Source organism: Telmatherina bonti (genome assembly GCF_933228915.1).
Source record: "Telmatherina bonti genome assembly, chromosome: 3".
In the NCBI taxonomy this organism is placed as follows: Eukaryota; Metazoa; Chordata; class Actinopteri; order Atheriniformes; family Telmatherinidae; genus Telmatherina; species Telmatherina bonti.
In genome coordinates, this window is record NC_136621.1 from 38,470,223 (window position 1) to 38,492,641 (window position 22,419).

General features: G+C 39.9%; 1 protein-coding gene across 1 annotated transcript; it reads left to right on the forward strand.

Annotated features, from left to right (window-relative positions):
- Positions 1 to 8: 8 nt before the first annotated feature.
- On the forward strand, positions 9 to 21,860 carry pik3r6a (phosphoinositide-3-kinase, regulatory subunit 6a; the record flags this gene model as incomplete). The annotated part of the gene is made up of 6 exons (XM_079265014.1): positions 9 to 102; positions 8,308 to 8,428; positions 13,230 to 13,303; positions 13,612 to 13,726; positions 18,452 to 18,522; positions 21,748 to 21,860. The coding sequence occupies exons 1-6, from the start codon at positions 21 to 23 to the stop codon at positions 21,858 to 21,860; spliced, it is 576 nt and encodes a 191-aa protein (XP_079121140.1). The 5' UTR covers positions 9 to 20.
- Positions 21,861 to 22,419: the final 559 nt, after the last annotated feature.

Here is a 22,419-nt window from a genome sequence, read left to right on the forward strand (position 1 = left end):
GCAGAGCAGCTGCAGCACCAATGGAGGAGAAGAAGCAAGGATCTTCTAATCAGTACGGTTCGCTGGAGCACACTGAATGGAGCAGAGACGCCAAGAAACCAGGTTATTCTGCAAACGTTGTCATTTATGTCGAACCACCACAGTTTAGTCACATTTGTGCTTTTATGATTGATATTTTACATCTCAGCAAAGTTCTTGTCATCGTCATATTTCTACAGGTAGTTGCAGTGCTTTCTTTTTCTTTTATTCTACAGTAGTCCAGGGTCTGGGGGGGGGGTTATGTAGAATGTGGTGTAGAAAATGAATTTCCAGTAAGCAAACCTGCATGCAGCCGCACACAGTGTCAGGTTCTGTAAACAAGCATGAAAGACATTTTTATCTATGATGTCTTTAGATATATTTATACTTCTTCCTTTTTGATTTGGGCCATTCTCAGAGTAGCTCCAGCTGTGAACATATTTTTAAATTAGCAGCACCGACAGCAGCTCTGTGAATGTCAAGAATCCACAGGTGTCTCTCAGGTGTCCTTGTATCAGCTGTGCGTAGACGCAAGTCTTTGCTTGACTAAAAGTCATTGAGGTTTATTCATTTGTGTTCCAGCAGTGCAAAATGATGAATAATGGCACATCTATTGGACTGTTACCACATTAAATGATTTATCTCTAATGTTTTTCAGATTTAGAGTTTATATTTTGCTAATTTTGAGGAGAAATTTGCCCACTGTGGTCTCTGAAAGTGCATGTAATATTCTCCTGAGGTGTTATTTGTCAGAGCAACAGTTAAAAACTTTCAGCAACTATGATTTTATTCATCAAGGAAAGGAACAAATATTAATGCTGAATATCAGGACTTATGTTTGCCTTTATCCTTCCCTCACATTTATACCACCGCTTGCTGACTTTTTCTCCTCCTCTGATCCGGCTGATGTGTCAGTATGCTTCTCTGCCATAGTCAACATTAAAGCAAAGTGTGTCAGCGTGAAACACAAGGTTGGAGTTTCCACAGGGCTTGTAATCTTTTTAACATTTTAGCAGGGTTTGGATAGAGAGAGGTATGATGGGGAAATTAGGAAACACAAACAGTATGCAAGAGGAAAAACAAAGCCAGTGTAAAGGAGGGAATATTTCAGATAGGTCCAGTGATGAGTCATAACTGCTCAGTGGCAGTATAACCTGTTCTCCAGAGACTCTGCAGTGGAGCATGCTGTAACCAATGCTGAAACAATTTCTCAGCGTGGATATGTAAAAACACAGATCCATTATATTCTGTGACAATATAAAGGCGCCTTTATGTTGGTAATATGCATAACATGCAGTTAACACAGCGCGTGAATTTATGTCTTTCTTTTGCTCTTTTTGTTATCCTTGTGTGAACATGTGGGAAGTTTGTTGCATAGTAACAACATATATAGTCAGAGTGTAATGTAAAAGTACACTGGCTGCTCTAAAGAAGTCACCGTAACATCAGTTTCTGACTTTGTATTGCAACATTAACTGAAAAGTTGTAATGCATAAAATGTCTTCATTCATTCATTTTAAGAAGGGGGACCGGAGGGTGTGTTCCAATTACAGGGGAATCACACTCCTCAGCCTCCCTGGTAACGTCTATTCAGGGGTGCTGGAGAGGAGGGTCAGTTAGTCAAATTTCTGATTGAGGAGCAGCAGTGTGGTTTTTGTCCTGGCCATGGAACAGTGGACCAGCTCTATACCCTCTTTGGGGTCCTGGAGGGAGTATGGGAGTTCGCCCAACCAGTCTACATGTGCTTTGTGGACCTGGAGAAGGCATTCGACCATGTCCCCCAGGGGCTCATATGGGGGGTACTCTCGGAGTATGGGTACCGGACCCCCTTGTACGAGCTGTCCGGTCCCTGTACGACAGGTGTCAGAGGTTGGTCCACATTGCCGGTAGTAAGTCGGATTCATTTCCGGTGAGGGTTGGACTCCGCCAAGGCTTCCCTTTATCACCGATTCTGTTCATAACTTATATGGACAAAATTTCTAGGCGCAGCCGAGGTGTTGAGGGGATCCGACTTGGTGGCCTCAGGATTGGGTCCCTGCTTTTTGCAGATGATGTGGTCCTGTTGGCTTCATCTGGTCGTGATCTCCAGCTCTTACTTGAGCGATTCACAGCCGAGTGTGAAGCGGCTTGGATGAGAATCAGCACCTCCAAATCTGAGACCATGGTCCTCAGCCGGAATAGGGTGGATTGCCCTCTCCGGGTCGGGAGTGAGGTCCTGCCTCAAGTGGAGGAGTTTAAATCTCTCGGGGTCTTGTTCACGAGTGAGGGAAGGATGGAGCGCGAGATGGACAGACGGATCGGTGCGGCTTCTGCAGTAATGCGGACTCTGCACCGGTCTGTCGTGGTGAAGAAGGAGCTGAGCCAGAAGGCGAAGCTCTCGATTTACCAGTCGATCTACGTTCCTACCCTCACCTATGGTCATGAGCTGTGGGTCGTGACCGAAAGAAGATCTCGTATACAGGCGGCTGAAATGAGTTTCCTCCGCAGGGTGGCCGGGCTCTCCCTTAGAGATAGGGTGAGGAGCTCGGTCATCTGGGAGGAGATCAGAGTAGAGCCGCTGCTCCTCCGCATCGAGAGGAACCAGTTGAGGTGGCACGGGCATCTGGTCAGGATGCCTCCTGGACCTCCCTGGGGAGGTGTTCCAGGCACGTCCCTCTGGGAGGAGACCCCGGGGAAGACCCAGGACACGCTGGAGGGATTACATCTCTCGGCTGGCCTGGGAACGCCCCGGGATCCCCCCGCAGAGTTGGCAAATGTGGCTGGGGAGAGGGAAGTCTGGGCTTCCCTGCTTAGGCTGCTGCCCCCGCGACCCGGTCCCGGATAGGCGGCTGAAGATGAAGATGCCTTTATGTATTCATTCATAAATTCCATTTTAATTTCCCAAACTGCTTTAACCTCCTTGGAAATGTTTAAATTTTTAGCTATCAGAAAACCTTGTGACCTTTAAAATGACTTGGATGTGATTTCAGTTAATACCCGGCTCAGCCCACATCTCTGCTTGTCAATGAAGTGAACTCAAGCTTCAAAAAGAAGCTGGGGAGGGGCAAGACGGACCCGGTGGTCTCTCACATCCTAGGTCCAGAACCCAGTGCAACTGAATTATAGCCACTCTCTTTGTTTATTTATTTATTTGTGTATTCATTTATGTATTCATTTAAAAGGGACAAGTATGCTTCATGGATTATGTCACATACTACAGCATTTCAGCCAAGGCTAATTTTCAATGCCTGTCCCTATTTGAGCTTTTGCACTAGACAAAAAAAAAGTATTCACAGTACATAAAAGGATGTATACATATGTTCCATTAGACATACATCCAAAACACACACACACATTTGCATACACTAAAATGTAAAATTCAGTAAAACACAACCAAAGCTCACATGGAACATGGAAACATGTAGATGAACTAACGTTTTGACAACTTTGGTTGATTGTGGTCCACCCTCCAGACCACTTGGTGGCAATAAAGTATTAATTCCTTTTTGAGAACCACCAAGTTTAAATAAATAAATAAATTAGTATCAGTAAGAGAAAAAAATATGGGCCAATTTCAACCCATTCTTATTTTTAGACCACTGCTGACCAAAGTCAACAACAATAAGTTTTATGTTATATGATATAACTAAGACTCATAATAATTCCACCATATAACACTAAAAACATAAAGAGGTACAAATTAAAGCCAACACCTCAGTTGAAAGTTGAAAGCCTATTAGAGCAGATATATTAGGACTGGGCTGATTACGATTTACTCTGATGTAACACATGCCTATTCAATTATGATTGGTAATGATCAAATATTATTATTTTTTATAATAGTTAAATTATAAAAATGCAACGGTAGTGTGATACGAAACTAAAAGTTGCACTCCCACCGGGACACGTACCAGTTTGTCCCCCTTAAGTGTCCGGGTGGCAAGCAGAACACAACAGCGAATGCAGGTAGCTAGCAATTAGCCTTACAGGTATGGGTACTCAGCATGAGATTTTCACATCGGGCCTGACGAATGGACCGTATATGAAAGATGGACGGAGCCTTCGGGGGTCAAAAGTGAAGCCTATACGGAAGTGCAAAAAAATTGTAGTCCCCCCTTCATCCACTAGGGGCAGGCTGCAAAACAAAGCAAATCCCCAAAGACTCCCATGTTAAAAAGACCAACTTCACAGCAGAAATAAACATGTTTACAGCCTGGTACAGAAATCCATTTTAGGTTTAATTGCTCAGGTTTACTTTCATGACAACTGTGGGGGAAGTGATTGTTTTGTAACTCGCCCGTTTAAAAGTAATTTAATCTCAAAATTCGGCATATTTAGGGATGTGTCCTTTTGTTGACAGGTACCCGATCTCCCACTAAGGTAAGGAAGAATATAGAACAACCGCGGTTTTTAGCTTGTTAACAACGTGACTTAGCCTTATCCTGCTTACCTTCATTAGCTGGTTAGCTCCTGTTATCTCCGGGTTAGTTCGGTTAGCTTTTAGCTCCAGAAAGCTCAGAGTTCACTCGATGTCAATCATCCACCATGACCCTCACAGCCCCCCTCTCAACTCCACCTCTTTGCCCATACTTGTGTTTTCTGGGCGAGACGACATGCATGACCCTGCCAACTTGGTGATGGTAGGAACCGCCCATAGAGCTTCAATTCAGCTCTTCAGAAACCTACGGGTGACGTCACGGAGACTCCGCCCATCTTTTTATTTACAGTCTATGGTCTGACGGCAGCATTTGGAAACATGGGTTTTCATGGATATGAGAACAGACGAGACCTGAACAAGACTTACTTCATATGTAAATTGTTTAAAGCCAAAATATAATCTAATAGTAAAACAACAAACACGTGACAGCAGCTCTGTTCCACCCCAGTTAGAGGAACTTGTTGTTCCGAACTATTGCCAACAGATTTTTCTTGAAGATTGCGGGGGAAACATTTAAAGAATAAATAAATTAATAAAATATAATCAGTATGTGTTGGATTTATTTATGGTTCCGTATAAATAAAAGGTAGTGTAGATAAATGCTAATTCAGGTTTGGTTACCTGAATTAATAGACACTGAAAGGAGTCAGGGAGTTTAAAAAAATCAGGGCTGAAAAAAGATTAATGAAACTCCTGATAATCTTTAATATACTAATTGTAGCACCCAGAATTAAAATCAAATATGACAGTAGCCTATATATGAAATATGTCACCATCTTCCCGATGACACACTGATGTCAGACACATCTCAGCAGTGTGTGACAGTGCCTCTCCTTACTCGTGTATCATGCTGCAACTGTAAAGCCCCAAAGTCTAAGTTCTGACAGAAATTTCAGCCAGTTTAAACAGCAGCACCATGAAGTGTGATTGATGCATCAGTGTTTTTATGAGCCTTGGATTGTCTAAATCACTGCATTCGCCTGTTCTGTCTTGTCTGTGATACATCTGAAGATATTTTCTTGCTATACTTTGCACTTCAGTTCTACCTTGCCCGAGGCTAAATGAGTCTAGAATAGAGATTACTTTCCAAGGGCTTTGCTAAGTGGAGGGGTGTGTACAGAAAGAATAGAAAGCTCCTCGGAGAGACGTGTTGTGTGTCCCTGTTTATGTCCTCTGCTGCCAGTTATGTGTGACTGAGGTATTGTGTTGTTAGCTTTGCTTTTATTTTTTGTCCATACAAAGTACCAAGCAAGTAACAATTCTAGACTTCAGGCAGGTTGGTTTAGTATTCAGACTGATCACTGCAGGGGTTCCTGCAGTAACACAAGCAGAATATGGTTTGGAATTGCCTTGCTGAAATAAGCAAGACCTTCCCCTATAAGCTGCTAACTCCATGTGGACCAATGCACCCTTCGATCCACAGATGATGGATTTTGAACTCTTGAAAATCTTTTCAAAGGCCTGCTGGCCAATCTTATCTTTTGCCTGGAGAATAAAGTATCTGGAAACATTTTATAAAAAAAAAAAAAAAAAAAAAAAAATCACTCCCCCCACAGTTGTCATGAAGGTAAACCTGACCTATTAAACTGTAAATGGATTTTTGAACCAGGCTGTAAACATGTTTATTTCTGCTGCGGAGTTGGTCTTTTTAACATGGGAGTCTATGGGGATTTGCTCTGTTTTGCAGCCCCCAGTGGATGAAGGGGGAACTGCAGTTTTATGCATTTCCGCATAGGCTTCACTTTTAACTGCCATAGGTTGCTGCTTGGGTTTGCCATAGAACCCCAAGCATGTGTGTGACTGGACAAACAGAAAGAAAAGGCTGAAAAAGAGCAGGTAGCAGACAGAGTGGCACATACATTAACGTGACAGTAAATGGAGGAAACTGAATGGATTAAAAACAACAAGGTAATCATAGACTCAACAGGAAATTGGTGTAACTAGATTACAGAGACATGAACGGAGCAAGACCTAAGTTTACACTGAACTGACGCAAAAGAAAAAAAAAAGAAAAAGAAAAAAAAAGACTACATTAACAGAGTATGATGTTAGAAGCTGAGAAACCAGAAGGAAAAGTCAAAACCTGCACAAAATGCTCCATAAATGATGATTCTATGTAATAGAGGTGAAGATAAAAATAAATCCATTTAATTTAGTTAAATATTTAGATAAATAAAAGTAAGGTGAAAAATAAAATTTAAAAAAATCATTTAATGAACTTGTTGAGTAAATAGAAAAAACATTTTTATTGTAAAAAGGAAAAAAAAATTTTTTTTAAACAGACAGTATGCTGCGTATTAAATTAAATGCAACTGAGATGATTTGCATATAAATGACTTCTGTTTTTAGTCCTCAATATTTCTGGAAACGGCTGTTAAAACTTGCCAACGTTCTGCCTGCGCCGTATCATTGCTTCTCTGTCTACAGGCATGAAAATGTTTTCAGCTCCATCAGTGTTAAACCAGGTCCATGCATTGTTGCTACATGTTATAATCCCACGTGTTTGTGTAGTGCTTCATCATTTATCACACAAATATGGCATACATCCTCTATGTTAGTGTTTTTTTTCCAACTTTTATGGTTAAACATGTATTTGATTGGAGAAGCTGCTGTTTAAGGGAAGTGACCTGAAGAGTTGCCAAGACCATTTTAATTTTCGCATCAGTGTTGCTGTGTATTTACTGCAACATTATATTTTGAGACACTTAAAATAAATCAATCTAAACATTTTGGTTGGATCTGAGACAACTATTAAATGCAGTATAAATTATTTTTATAGCACAAACTGATGTGCAACACCAAGTGTTGTGCAGAATAAAGCAATGTGCATCTACACTACATGTTCTAAATAATAACACATAACAAAGCCTTTGAATCAGGATGTGTGGAGACCGCAGAGCAGAACGCTGACAGCTATGTAACCTCGCTGCCCCGGCTTTGCAATGCAACTGTTTACGTGAGGTCATACAGAAAGTGTGTTTATGTGTGGGGGGGCAGCGATGTGGGAGGTGACTGCTGCTGACGCCTGGTGATTTAGCTGAGACATGATGCTTCACATCAAGCAACCATTTCAGGCTACGCCTCCTGAAGCGCTTTAAAATTCAGATTCCTGTCAGGTTTTTGTTCTGCAGGGGCTCAGTGTTATTTTAAAATAATATATATCTGATGTGTTTGTGTGTTTGCTCACCTATCAATGATAACTTTAGATGGAATGATAGGAGTGCCAAAAAGAATTCATTGTTTAAAAAAAAAAAAAAAAAAAAAGATTAAGGAAAAATATTAAGGTTATAGACAAATACATAAGATGAAAAAGAAACTTTATTAATAAAAATATTTAGATAATTTTTTTAAAATGATTTTTTCCTCCCTGCTCTTCTCTGTATTTTCCCTTTTTTCCTTATTCTTTTCTCTATTTTATTTCCTATTTATTCTTATTCTTTTATCTATTCTTTTCAGTGTTAGAACAAATAAAATTAAATGAATTTTTTAAAATTAATTTCTGGCCCCTGTTACAACACTCACGGTCATCTTACAGCAAAATGCATCTAATTAAATAAAATACAACAATAATAAATATAAGTATAATAGAGAAAACAAATGTGGGAAAGAATAGAGAACAGAATTGGTAAAAATAAACAAAATAAAACATAAAGAATGAAATATGAAAATAAAAAAGGGTGAAAAGTTTTTGTAATCTTATTTATTTGTCTATCTTTTATATTTTTTGTGGCACTCTTGTCATTCCATATTTATCAGCCAGACACAGATGGTATGGTTAAACCTTGAATAAAGGCAGTAATCTAAACAGACATAATGAACTTTTCCAGCACTGTGTGACTGAAAGCTGTTTTTTCTCTGTTTCTCTCCATCAGAGGACGATGTGGTGTCCATGGCAGACTCCACCATGACCGTGGATGACATTGAAGGAGAGCTCTTTAAGATTGAGAGGATCAGGGACGTCTTGGTCAGAAGGGAGTCAGAGCTCAGATACATGTGAGTGACATAAACCAACTTACTGTATCATGTTGTCTTACTATAATTTTGTAAGTTTGCTTTCAGTCTGGAATCATTAGAGTTCAGAGTTGACTGGTGGCCATTTTACTGGCTGGTTTAAATCAGCTGAATTCCAAATGTGAAGATAATTTAGTGACTTGATGAAAGTTGAATGTAACTCTGCTGTTGTCAAGCCCTACCAGCTGCGGTGCTTCATTGAAATGTTTTATACTGCCAAAGTCATTTTAAGTGACACCAAGCCCCTGAAAATTCCTTTAACTTTGTCAAATTTTATTCTTGTACTAAATTTGACTGGTAATGATATCATAACCAGCGCTGGTGGGACATTATTTCCTTAGCAGAGGACAAAGATGTGAAAATGGTTAAAGGAGTAATAGCACACAGCATATCCAGATCAGTCGCTCAGACTGTTTCAGGCTTCTGGTTACCCAGCCTTGACTGGCGTATAATGATAACCTTTCCAACTAATTTATTTGCTTTGAGGAAAAAAAAAAAGTTTTTTTCTCTGAAGTTGGCATTAAAAAAAAAAAACTTGAGCTCTTGATGAAATGCCTGATATACTTTGGGAGAGGGGTCATAGAGGAGTCACATGTTTGAACCTCATTTGTGCACATCTTCAAATGTCAATGCCGCATGCTTGCAAGCTGTCATATGGAGGCAACAATGAGGGAAGTGTGAGGTCCAGTTGGACTGGACACCATGTGCTTAATTTATCTCCCATACTACTACTGGTTTTTTTTTTTTTTTTTTTTTTTTTTTTGCACATTTACTCAAATTCAGCATCTCTGTCACATCTAAGTCTTTTACTGGAATCCAACAGTAGCAATTGTTCTCCACAAGCTGGAATGTAAACAATTACGCCTAATGGAGCCGGCTGCATATGAGAACGCAACGTTAAACAGGAAGTATGTTTTCCATCTTCTGGTTTAAAGCCTAACATTGTAGCTTATACTTATCTGACAGTCATGGTGAATTTAAAGCCAAATGGGAAATCTGACTTTCCAGCTACTGACAAAGGAAAGGAAAGAAGGAAATAAAACTTTTATGTGGAAAAAAAGTACTGTAAGGACGTCATCAACTGATTTCCTTCTAAAGTAAAAGAATTGTAATTTATATATACGTCACCTGTGCATGCTGGCAACTACCAAAGGCGACCAGAAGAGTTTATTTGCATTGCCCTTTTGCCATTGAATGCAGATTATTTTGCGTTCAATGGAAAGAAATGGTGCGCAGAAGAGCATAGGTTATTCTAACTGTGCAAGAAGGCGACTAAAACATCTTTAACTTCGATGTTTTCGACTAAACCAGCCCACCTTATCGGTAGAAAGCATAGCTTTCTGAAAGCTTTAGCTATAATAGTATTAATTTAAGGGCCGTTTGAACAGGATCATGTTAATTAGCTACTCGCAGCGGCCATTTACATCCAATACGTTTTAAAGCGCTGATCAAAGAATTGAGTTTTAAAATGCAGCAAACATGGTGGGCTCCAGTCTAACCTTGCCAAGCAATAGCTTCCCAGCGATAGACTCACTGCTCGGGTCAATGTTAGCCTCAGACAGGCAGTAGATGATGCCTGTCATTAAATGGCGATGCTGCGTCAGCGATGGCGGTTTGCACAAATCCAGGCTGATCACTGCTGTTTTTTTTTTTATGGGAAACAAATCAAAATTTTAAGTGATTTCTCTCCTCTTTGTCTGGAACAGTGAAACACACAACATTTCTCTAGAATTGTTCTGATTTTCCTTTTTGAGACAACTCTGCGGTGATTTCTGTGGAAATTCAAGGTTTTCTGGCCATCTTGAGTAACTGTGAGCATGCAGGAGTGACGTTAGTATAAAATACAAAATCACTGATTATTTGTAGTTTGTTATATGACTGAAGACTGTCAATAATTTCATGAGATGCATTTTCAGTGTTTTATCTATGAAAACTGGTGTTAATTTGATAAAACGGGCTCATTAGCCGTTATTTCTGAAGCTGTTGCAGTCGAAGGTGTCTGTAGGTTGAGCCACCATCAAAACCCATCTGGTTCCGTTGTCCTTCATTTTCTTCCCTCCTTTCTTTCCATCACACACCAGCTGACCCCCCCATTAAAAATTCTATTGCTCCACCTTGGCTTTGCTGGTTAATCCATGGATATTTATTCATACACTCCTCTGACAGATAGACAGTAGCTCTCCTCAGATGACGGGGGGATGTGAGGAGTGGCGTGTGTGGAGTAGCACGCCAGACTCGCATATAAAGCAGGCGAATGATAGACGTGGAAGGAGGGGAAGAGATGAGATGAAGGTTAGAGTCACGATTTGATGCACTTCTGTTCCCAGCTGTTCACAAACAAACAAACAAACAAACAAACCCCAGGGAGGTTTATTTCTTCTGGTGTGTCTTTTGCTTCAGGGCCTCTCAGTCATTTGGAAAGCACCCCCACATCAGGTAGATTAGCAGACTGGTGAAGCTATAAGTCTCCCAACAGGGATAAATGTGATTGTATGTGAGAGAGCACGTCTCATAGAACGAGTGCAATGTCCTCTAGTTTGCAGAGGGTCTTTTACCCCACTCTGCTGTCAGCAGTGATCCACTGGTACTGATCCCATGAAAGGTCATCAGAAGAGCGTTGATGATACAGAGGTGGACTGAAAGTCATCTGGTGCAGGCATCTCTCAGAGCTTTACTTATTTAAAAAAAAGAAAGAAATAAAAAAGAAAACAAGATCAACACACAACTCTTCCTGTTTGACTCAGAAGCGAGTCAAGATTTCACTGCAGCCTCCAGAAACTCTTCCGCACTCATCGTTCTCCCTTTAAAGGATTCTTAACAGGTTCTGAACTGGTTGAAAGATGACTGGTAAAGAATGAGTCTGAGCAGATGTGGAGGGTTGTGTGAGGATCCTATGCCAAACCAGTATCAAGTCAGTTTCGTCATGGTGATGGAGATGGGGCTGGAGACGGGAATGAAGGCGGATGCTTCACTGCGGCGACCCCTCAAAGAAACAGATGATAGAAAAAAATAATATGAAGTTTACTGAAAGCTAACAGAAAGATACCCTACTGAGCTGATGAGGATGAACTGTCTGTAGCTGCTTCTCCATTACAGGTTTTTCAAAATAAAAGCAAAGATTTCTAAGATTTTGACAAAGTACATTTGCAATTTGCAGGTGTTTCTACCAAATAATGTTTAGTTCATAAGCTGTAATTCTTCTAAAATCTCATCCTGCGAGGCTCCAGTTCAAGGAGGATGGAGCTGGAAAACATTTTGCTTTTTGGAGCAGCTACTTTGGTTGCCACTACGGCTGTTGCCACTGTCCTCATCAGAAGACCAAATAAGTCATCCAGAAGCCGTCTTTACTTGAAATGAGCTGGTCAAGTGACCCCCATGTCAGTGTTTCTTAATCCAGGTCCTCGGGGCCCACAGCCCTGCACGTGTTATAGGTAACCCTCCTTTAACACACCTGAGTCAAATCAGTGGCTCGCTATCAGGTTTGTAAGCAGTTAAGTTAATCTGCATCAGGTGTGCTGAGGTTGGTAGGAACTAAAACATGCAGGGCAGTGGGCCCCGAGGACCAGGGTTCAGAAACACTGCCCCATGTCAGATCCAGAAAAGTGTAAATGCAATTCAATTCAGTTCAATTCAGATTTATTAGTACAGCGCCACTTCACAACAATGTTGTCTCAGGACACTTTACATGCACATCATTTCAAGCCAATTCATACATATCCTATAATAGAAACCAACTGATTGCATCGAGTCATGACTTTGATCCAATCCCCCATCCTGAGCTGCATGAGGCGACAGTGGGAAGGAAAAAACTCCCCTTTAACAGGAAGAAAACCTCCGGCAGAACCCGGCTCAGGGAGGGCAGCCATCTGCCTCGACTGGTTGGGGTGGAGACGACAGGAAAGACAGATCAACATGTACAACTGCACTTATTCAGGAAGACCTGCGGAAAAAAGGAGAAATAAGTTTGAGGCAGCAATATTGGCATATATTTATACAATAATATATTAGAGAAATAGAGCGAGGTACTCGTTCTTTTGCGAGGTACGCAAAAGAAGTGTTTCCGTTCCACTATATTAGAAGCGTAAAACCCTTTAAGCCAAATTTGAAAGGTTTTTCAAAATGTAGGCGCTTTCATTACCAGTTTTTTGTGGGATATTTAGGTTTTTTCACAAGTCTAGATGTGATGGAAACGCACCTGCTGATACAGAACAGATTTCAGAGAAAACACACATTTTTTTGCTTATTGAAAGAGAACTGAGAGAATGCTTCATAACACGCAACAGTTTTCTCTGCCTTTATCTCTAACCACTTACAAGCACATGTTTTTGAAATCTTGACACAAAAATTGAAGATTTTCTGTGCTTAAAGGGTTACATAATGTTTTCCCTTCTCTTGTTTGGTCAAAGGTGCATCTTTGTGTACTGGCCCTTCAGGTTCAAATGGGTGTTTGCAGTGAAAACAGCTAAATATGATTTTAATACTGTTCATCATCTGAAAGAGATGGAAACTCCTTCAGACTTAATCTACTCATCTTCTTTCCAATTTTACATAAAATTTGTGACTAGCATAATAATCTGGAATGACCGCTTTAAGTAGATTTCCTGTTCATTAAATTCCCCCAACAAGCTAATTGGCAACTCTGGAAGAGATCATTCCTAGTTTTAATATATGACTTGCGTTGCAATTAAAATGTCTTCCAAAGCAACAAGCGATATAATAGTCATCCAGGGGTATGTTTATATGTGTTCATGTGTGTTACATCTGTGTCATCATGCTGGAGCAGGATGGATGACATTCAGCTGTGCAAAGAGATCACTCGTCTGAAGAAGGAGCTTCACAAGTTAGTATCCATACCAGGTAAGACTGCTTTAGTTACTGATTACTGGTACTTTACTGCACAAAACTCTTGGTTTTTTATGTTTTGCTTTCAAGCAGTGTTGATGGTTTCAATGGTTTTGGCAGCTTTTTCACCCATTTCCACTCCAGTCTTTGTACCAGATCATTATCATAAATGGTCATGCATACTATTACTACTCTGCTTATAGAAATTAACAGACATATTAACTTTGATGACTGGATATGTCCATGTTTACCTGATTAAAGATATGCAAAAAATAATAACAGGGGAGTATTTGGATACTAACATGTTCCCCTTTGCACTCCAGATAATGACAAGTCCAATGAGGACCGGCTGAAGGAAGAGGAACTTCTGCTCCAGATCCACAAGCTGGTAGAGACCAGAGATTTTCTAGTGGACGATGTTGAGTTTGAACGACTCAGGTGTGCTTCTCACTCTGTGGTTTGCATACAGATGACATAAGAGGTCCTTCTGTGATCTCAACATATGAAAATCAGAAAATTCAGCGGCTGTCTAATTGGGTTGCAGAGCTCAGAAGACATCCATGCAGGCTCATGCCCAAGAGGAAAATGTTTTACTTTAATCTGCTCAGGCAGATAGGTCTTTGAGATCTGAAACTTCATTTATTGACATCTAAACAATGACAGAAAGGCTACAGTTGGATACAACCCTGGCTGACACAAACGCCAACAAATCTGCCTCTCTGAGAACTCTATATCTGTCTGAAGGTTTTCCAGGAAACACCAGAATACTTCCTGTGAGGCGCCATGCTGTGGGATTGAACCCTGGAGCAGAAAGAAAGCACACTTTCAATTAAAGATGTATTGATGGTTAGCAGTTGGTGCTTTTCTAAGAAAGGCTATTTTAATCCAATGAAGGTCATCCTGTGCATGTACATGCTACTACAGAAACCTAAAAGGGGCAGTTAGAGAGCTCATTAGATTAGAAACATCTAGCCAAACAGATCATTAGTACAAGCAATAAGAAAATGTAACGATGTTTGTGTATTGGTGGTGGGAAACACACACATTGGCCAGGAGTTGTACAGAATAGACTACAGCCGTGGCAGAGCTGGACGTTTATACATGGAATAGGTGGCGCATAATAGTACAAAAGGAAATTCTGGGGTTCCTCTCTCTTATACCATAACGCACACTGCTGTGAGGAAAAATAAAACATCTTAATATTAATAATCTGGATGACCAAGTGCAAATATTTGCAACAAGTTAATAAAAGTCCATAGAAATATAAGATGGTTGTTTCAGGTTGCAGAATGTAACGTGTGTAATGTGGGGAGGTCGCAGTTCTAGCTTACTGCATACTAGGTCCTTGTGTCTCACCATAGTGACTTGTCTGACCTGATCAAGGGTGCCCAAAGTGGGTCCTTGAGGGCTGCTGACCCCTGCTCCAACACACCTGGCTTCCATTAAATGGATCCAACAGCCAATGAAGTTCTGCACAATGACTTATTAGTTTGAGTCAGGTGTGTTGGAGCAGGTATAAGTGGAAAACCTGGAAGATTGTGGCCTTTGAGGACCGAAGCTGGGTCCCCCTGGGCTTCGTGCAGAAAATAACAGTGTTTACACGATATATTTTTCCACATGTTCATGCTTACTGTGAAACCAACTAGTAGCCTTGTTATTCCTGTATTTAGCTGAATTGTGTAGCGCTAGATTAGTCAGGAAGCAGCATGAGTATTTAGGTACTCTTTAAGCTTTAAGCAGTTTTTATTGTTTCTTTTCAGCTGTAGTGTAAAAATCTTACCTTTCATGATTATTATCTGAAACCACTTAATCTGATTAAGGGTTGCAGGGGAGCTGGAGCCTATCCCAGCAGCCTTCAGGCGAGTGGCAGGGTACACTCTGGACAGGTCGTGAGTTCATCGCATCAGGGGTCAGGGGTGCTGCAGTAAAAACAACAATACATATATGTCAGTTTGCTAGTTGCTTTTTATCATTTTAATTTTCTAAATTATATTACAATATGCCTGTGACACAGTAGTTGCATTGTCATTGCAACACAAAAATGCAAAGAATAAATGTCAAAGCAGGTAAAAAGAAAATATATAGATCATTCTTTTTTTGTTGAATAAATATGCAACAAAGAATGAAATACAACATAGGAAAATATTATATTTTCACAGGAGTTTAGATTGGATTTGGATTTGTGGTGGTTGTCATGGTGACAGCCGGTAGTCACGTGATCTATGGCAAGAATAAAATAGCTTCGTGTTCGAATTGCCGCCAGAATGAGTTCACTAAACAGTCTGCTATATAGTGTAGCTCTACATATTAAATGAGGGGCCAGGGAATAGTGTGGACAATCAAACACAGCCAGCAAGCAAGCTTTTTACCACTTGAACACAAGAGATTAGTTTAGCAACTGTAGCTAGAAATGCATGAAAGTGTTAGCAAAGAGCGTCATTACCTTATCTATTTCTTGGTGCTGAGTTGTTCACTCTCATTTTCAGGGTCTGATTAGGGCCGGAACATGTATGACTGTTTGATTGTTGTTGACATTATTGAGTAGCTACTCTGGTTTGTTTACCAGTTCTGTCCATGTCTCTACGAGGAAAACAGCTGATGTGCGCGCTCCCGACAACTCCTCCTAGCAGTTGACCAATAAGACACAGGCATGTGGCGGAGCTTCCTCTGATCGCTTGTTTCTGGCAGAGGCTGATCTAAGAGGATCAATACAAAATGAATAGTGCGGTTTGTGAAAAATGCTTGATTATTTTTTTTGCCCTCCTGGACTTGCATATAAAATAAATTAGACTGAAATGTGCACAGTATACCTACTTTAAAAGCAGGTCTGCGGGCTGCAACTGTAAAAGTGTGATCGTCACTGAGTTTGAAATGTGAGTGTGGTCCGGTTAGCAGCCCCCGCCAGCCCGCCTCAGGGATCTGGAGGAGGATCTGTGATCTAAGTGGATGCCAGACCATTCAGTGCTTTATAAGCAAATAAAAGCAAATAAAAATCAGTTCTGAATTCAATGGGCAGCCAGTGGAAGGAGGCATGTATGGGGGTAGTGATCCTGTTTAAAGTCTGGCTGCAACATTCTGAACCAGCTGTAAGCGGGAGAAAGTAAAGTTTTCTCCTCTGTTGAAAAACAAAGTCATCTCCCCATAATTACGGGCGTGTCCATTTGATTGACAGGTACCTGATATCCCGCTTCAAGAAGAAGGAATGTGTAACAACCGTAGTTTTTAGCTGGTAAACAGCGTGGATACCTTTAGCCCGCTTACCTCCGTTAGCTGATTAGCTCCTGTTAGCTCCGGGTTAGCTCTTAGCTACAGGCAAGTTGGCCCATTTTTGTATTTTCCGGGTGAAATTGTCAAGATAGCCCAATGAGCTTGAAACCGAGTGACCTCATGGAGGCTCCGTCATGTACGTCGTAGTACCCAACACTTAATACCTAATATGACTTATACTGACCTCTTATACGGTCATCATGAGCTCACAACTTTAAGGTTATATTTGTCATTTAGATTTGCAAGTCAATTAGTATGTATTAGTAAGTCATTTGCTACTTACTTGTACGTCTCTTTCGTAGTAGAAAAGCTGCTTTTCTTATTGCACAGCTACATTGAATTTTCATATTTTCATGGTCAGAATGACATTCCTGGCAGGACAAACTGCCCTGTCAGAACTGTGATACTTATATAAAAAGGAATGATTTCAATAGTTCATTTTCTGTGACCTGACATATAACGTGATGTAAAAGTGGAAGATCTTAAGAATCTTGGAATCTGTTTTTATATTCCATCATTCTTTACTGCAGTTCTTCAAATTCAATTGTTTGTTCATGAGAACGAGACTTTGTTGGAAAGAAAGAATGGAAAGAGGGAGATGTGGCAACACTCAAGGCCACATCGTCTAGGCTGATAAATATAAAGACCTGTATTGGGTCATTTTAATTTTTCTTGATGACTGTTCTTCACAAAAAGGAAGAAGAAGAAACAAATCACCTTAGTTTTCTTTTTGAAATGCAGATACATGTAAATTTCCAAAGATTTTGGCCACCTCTACTAGGGGCAGCAGCCTAGGGAGGATCCTGATGCATTTCCAGGGGAGCAGAGAAAAATAATCCCTCCAGGATATCCTGGGTCTCTTCTTAGAGATACATGTCCATCTTGACCATGAGCATTTCTTCTAGCTTGATGCATGATAGAAATAAGCCCTTTGGATAGATTGAAGTAGATGGCCACAGTCAATAAGGAAGCTGCATTTTCTTTAAAAGAAATTATGGCAAAATCTGAAAGCAAACATCAAAGAACTCATACAAAAATCTCAAGATGACGAGGGAATTATTAACCACAATTTGATCCTAAACACAATCCATACATGGTTACTTCAGTCTGCAAAAGCTGCAGGTTCATGTCTGTAATTGTCATCTAATCTAAACATGATCAGTAGTTAAAGGCCAGGTCTTAAAGCACAATTCAACAACTGGGCGATTCAAAGAATCACCAAAGAATATTGCAGATCTCGAGGACTGCAGGGAAGAATCTTCAGAAATCTCCCACACAGTCAAAAATAGTATCAAGCACTGAAAACCTGCCAAACCAGTTGTTAATAAGTGCTAATCATGCAACATGCATTTATTTCAGGCTGTTGCTGGCTTGTGTATGTTTGTGTACATGTGTTTATGGATGTGTTATTTAAGACTTGATAATAAAGAAATGTGCCACAGTTGTACGCCTCTGGAAATCAGGTCATATATTATCATTACGTTTTGCAGACCATTACAGTCTTCTTCTTGTTCAGAATGTACTGAAGAGCTGATTGAAGCGTTTCCAATGCTTTTGTAACGCTGGTGATAAATCCTGTTTTATTTGTTTTTATAGTTTCTCGTTGTTCCTGTTTGAGTTCAACAGGAACTGCTTTAAAACCCCACCTCTGAACTTTGGTGCATTTTCTTCGTGTTACCTCCTTACAATGCAGGTTTTTGCCTTCTGTCTCTTCCCTGAGCGCTCCCCAGCCAATATAAGTCAGTCTGAGTTGATGTTGACTTTGGCCATAACTCTTGATGGAGGCATATCCATATCAGGATATAACTTTGATTTTTTTCTTCCATAGTTTCGTTTGAAAAACATCAAAATATATGATGTTTCATGTATTTTTCCTTTTTTTTTTCTTTTTTAAAGGGAGAAAGAAGAAGATAAAGAAATGGCAGATTTTCTGAAATCCAAATTCCCCAAAAATATGAAAAGGACAGGTATGTAAGCACAAAAGCTGAGAATATTGTTCAATGAAAGAAAAAAACATTATGAAACTTTGGAAAAAAAAAAAAAAAAAAAAAGAAACAAGAAGAGTGAAAAAAGCAGCGAAATGAGGCTTTCTTCCCTTGAGGTTTTGACTGACAGTGACAAATCCACTGGCTGGATGAACATAAAATACCACTGAGGATGCTCTGTATGCCAGTCAGAAACAAAAGACAGGCACTAAAAAGCTGAAATTAAAAAAAGGGAACACTGACTTTTAGTTCTAAGGTTTCACTGATCTGTAAAAATATGAAAAAAAAGGAAATTTGCCTGGTATTAAAATTAGGTCATTATTGTCTCAGTTGAGCAAAAGTAATATTAATAATACATTTTATTTATAATGCACTTTATGGTCTAAAAAAAAAAATACAAAGTGCTACACTTCAAAAGAAGCATTAAAAAACACATCATAAATAAATAAAATACATGATGTAAAATAGTTTTCAGGTGCTTTTTTAATGAGTCTACTGTCTGTGGCGATCTCGAGTGCTCAGGCAGAGCATTTTACAACGTCAAAAGTAAGATTTATATCCCATTATTTCTTTGTTTAGAGTTTTGAAGGAAATGTTAGAAAAAAAAGGAATAAAGAGGGTAAATAGCAGCCAGGTGCTGACAATTAGGTGTCTCTGAAGACTTCATTCTTTAGCAGGTGTGAGCTTTCAGGTCTGTGTGAACCCACTGACATTTCCAAACAATCTGAAGCTCATCTGGGAGAATTATTGTTTGCAACTTTCAAGGTAATTTCCAATTTTCCCAAGAGTGGATGTGACCTCGGGATCTCCCGAAGCACAGACTCCCCCAAGAACTACATCTCAGATGCTACAAGCTTCATGTTAGAGCTTGTTGCATGTCAGAAAAATATTGTAGGAATGAATTTTGAATAAAAACATGCCTTTATAAATCCACTATTTGGGCTTTTGCAGGAGTTTTTGTCAGAATTTTACTATTGGATCTAAAACAGGAAGGAATGTACAATAAGGGAGATGGTGTGCTGAAAAAAAGCACCCCTGCACTGGAAAGCACCCAATCAGAAGAAATGCAGTAACAGCATCTCGTCTGTATTCATTCTTTTTAAGGGTAAAAATCAAGCGGCAACTTCCGGCGATTAAAAGTGAAGCCTATGCAGAAGTGCATAAAACTGCAGTTCCCCCTTCATCCACTAGGGGCTGGCTCCAAAACGGAGCAAATCTCCGTAGCGTCCCATGTTAAAAAGACCAACTTCACAGCAGAAATAAACATGTTTACAGCAGAAATAAACACGTTTACAGCAGAAATAAACATGTTTACAGCAGAAATAAACACGTTTACAGCAGAAATAAACACGTTTACAGCAGAAATAAACATGTTTACAGCAGAAATAAACACGTTTACATCAGAAATAAACACGTTTACAGCAGGAATAAACACGTTTACAGCAGAAAAAAACACGTTTACAGCAGGAATAAACACGTTTACAGCAGGAATAAACACGTTTACAGCAGGAATAAACACGTTTATAGCAGAAATAAACACGTTTACAGCAGAAATAAACATGTTTACAGCAGGAATAAACATGTTTACAGCAGAAATAAACACGTTTACAGCAGGAATAAACACGTTTACAGCAGAAATAAACACGTTTACAGCAGGAATAAACACGTTTACAGCAGAAATAAACACGTTTACAGCAGGAATAAACACGTTTACAGCAGGAATAAACACGTTTACAGCAGAAATAAACACGTTTACAGCAGAAATAAACACGTTTACAGCAGGAATAAACACGTTTACAGCAGAAATAAACACGTTTACAGCAGGAATAAACACGTTTACAGCAGGAATAAACACGTTTACAGCAGAAATAAACACGTTTACAGCAGGAATAAACACGTTTACGGCAGAAATAAACACGTTTACAGCAGGAATAAACACGTTTACGGCAGAAATAAACACGTTTACGGCAGGAATAAACACGTTTACAGCAGGAATAAACATGTTTACAGCCTGGTACCAAAATCCATTTTCGGTTTAATCGGTCAGGTTTATCTTCTTGACAACTGTGGGGAAAGTTAATCTTTTTTTTCTAACTCGCTCGTTTAAAAAGTAATATAATCTCGAAATTGGGCATATATAGGGGCGTGTCCTTTTGATTGACAGGTACCCAATCTACCGCTTCAAGTAAAAGAAACGCAGAACAACCACGGTTTTTAGACGGTTAACAATATGACTTTGCTTCAGCCTGCTTTATATACAGCCTATGGTAAAAATGAATACATGCCATCCACAGGTGAGATGATGTAACTGCACTTCTTGCAATTGGATGCTTTTCACACCATCTCCCTTTTCCTACATCACTTCCTGTCTTGCGGTTTTAGATGGAGTGGTAAAATTCTAACAAACTACTCCAAAAGCCCAAATAGTGTATTTATAAATGTGTTTTCATTCAACATTATTTCCAACAATCTTTCTACATACTGATGACTAAACATGCCCTTTGAAGTTCATGACAGCAAAATCAGAAAACCATGAATATGTATAGTCCTGCCATTTTGACAAGTGGCAAGACTTCTGAACCAGTGTTGGACTGACCAGACCAAAGTGGACATGGGTTTGGCCATAACAATGCACTTCTTGTCAGGTCAGGCATGGAGGTGGAGGGCTGATGATTTGGTTTGGGTTTTTTTTGCCACACAACCCGCATACCTTGCAGCCATTCTGTAGGCTAAACCTGTGGTTGTCAAAGTTTTTAAGCCACAAGCCACAAGATAACATCAGCTGGCGTCTGCGGCCTCCATCACCATCGCAACAACTGAGTGATTCATTGTTTGATAAATCATATGGGTCACCTTGGAGCATCCTCTAAACGTGAAGCTGGAAAACTGTCTTCATAAATAAAGAGGATAAAATGGTTTTTGGTGGATTCCGTTCACTGCTGTGACAATCTTCCCTCGTGGAGATAATGCCAAAATCAGATTTTTAATATGGAAACTTTATTTATTATGGTTTAAGACTGCATTTATCTTATTTTAAGATCTGATAAGGTCCAGATATTTTTTTCAAATTATGTCCCTTGCTCAAATATGCGATTTCATGTCATGACTCTTTAATTAAAATAGCCTTTTGCTATTTGTCAGAATGACAAAGCGTGCAGCTCAGATGTTTGAATCTCTTCCTGACACTGTGATTATTTTCCTTTCTAGGTGTGCCAGCCAGAAGGGCACCAACCAGGCCTCAGCAAACCTCTTCCCCATTCACCAAGACAGGCCTCACCCTCCTGAAGGAGTGTTGTGGCTTCACATGTTCCATCATGTAGACAAGAGACTAAATTGTGTCCTGCTGCAGATTAAATCTTCACAGACTAAGATGACCAACTCGACAGGAGTTGACTTTTCCAGTTACAGCTATCCAGTCCAACATGAGACATGGATGGACCAATGCAGATGCCAGTTTAGAAAGGTTGCAGAAATGCTGCTGTATACTGTCCTTTCCTGGATGTGATTTTTTTTTTTTTTTTTTTTACATCTTTTTATTTTCCCCGTCTCTGCTTTTTCACTCCAACTTAACAGACTGCAATTATTTTTCTCATCCCCACAAGCGTTGAAGGACATAAACAGCCGAGCACAAGTCATGCATGTACAATGTGAGTGTTAATTAGACTCAACCACCATGACTCGCCCGCCAGCTCTGTATTTAAAGACATCATGGAGCTATGATAAGTGTCATCTCCTCATACTAAAAGTGGCTGTTTTTCAGGAGTCAGCAGGCCAGTCTAGACACTGCTGAAACACACAGTTGGTAGAAGGGAAATAACACTAATGAAGCTGACATTAAGCTGGAGTTCTGTTTGCGTCAAACTGCATGCGGTTTAAGCC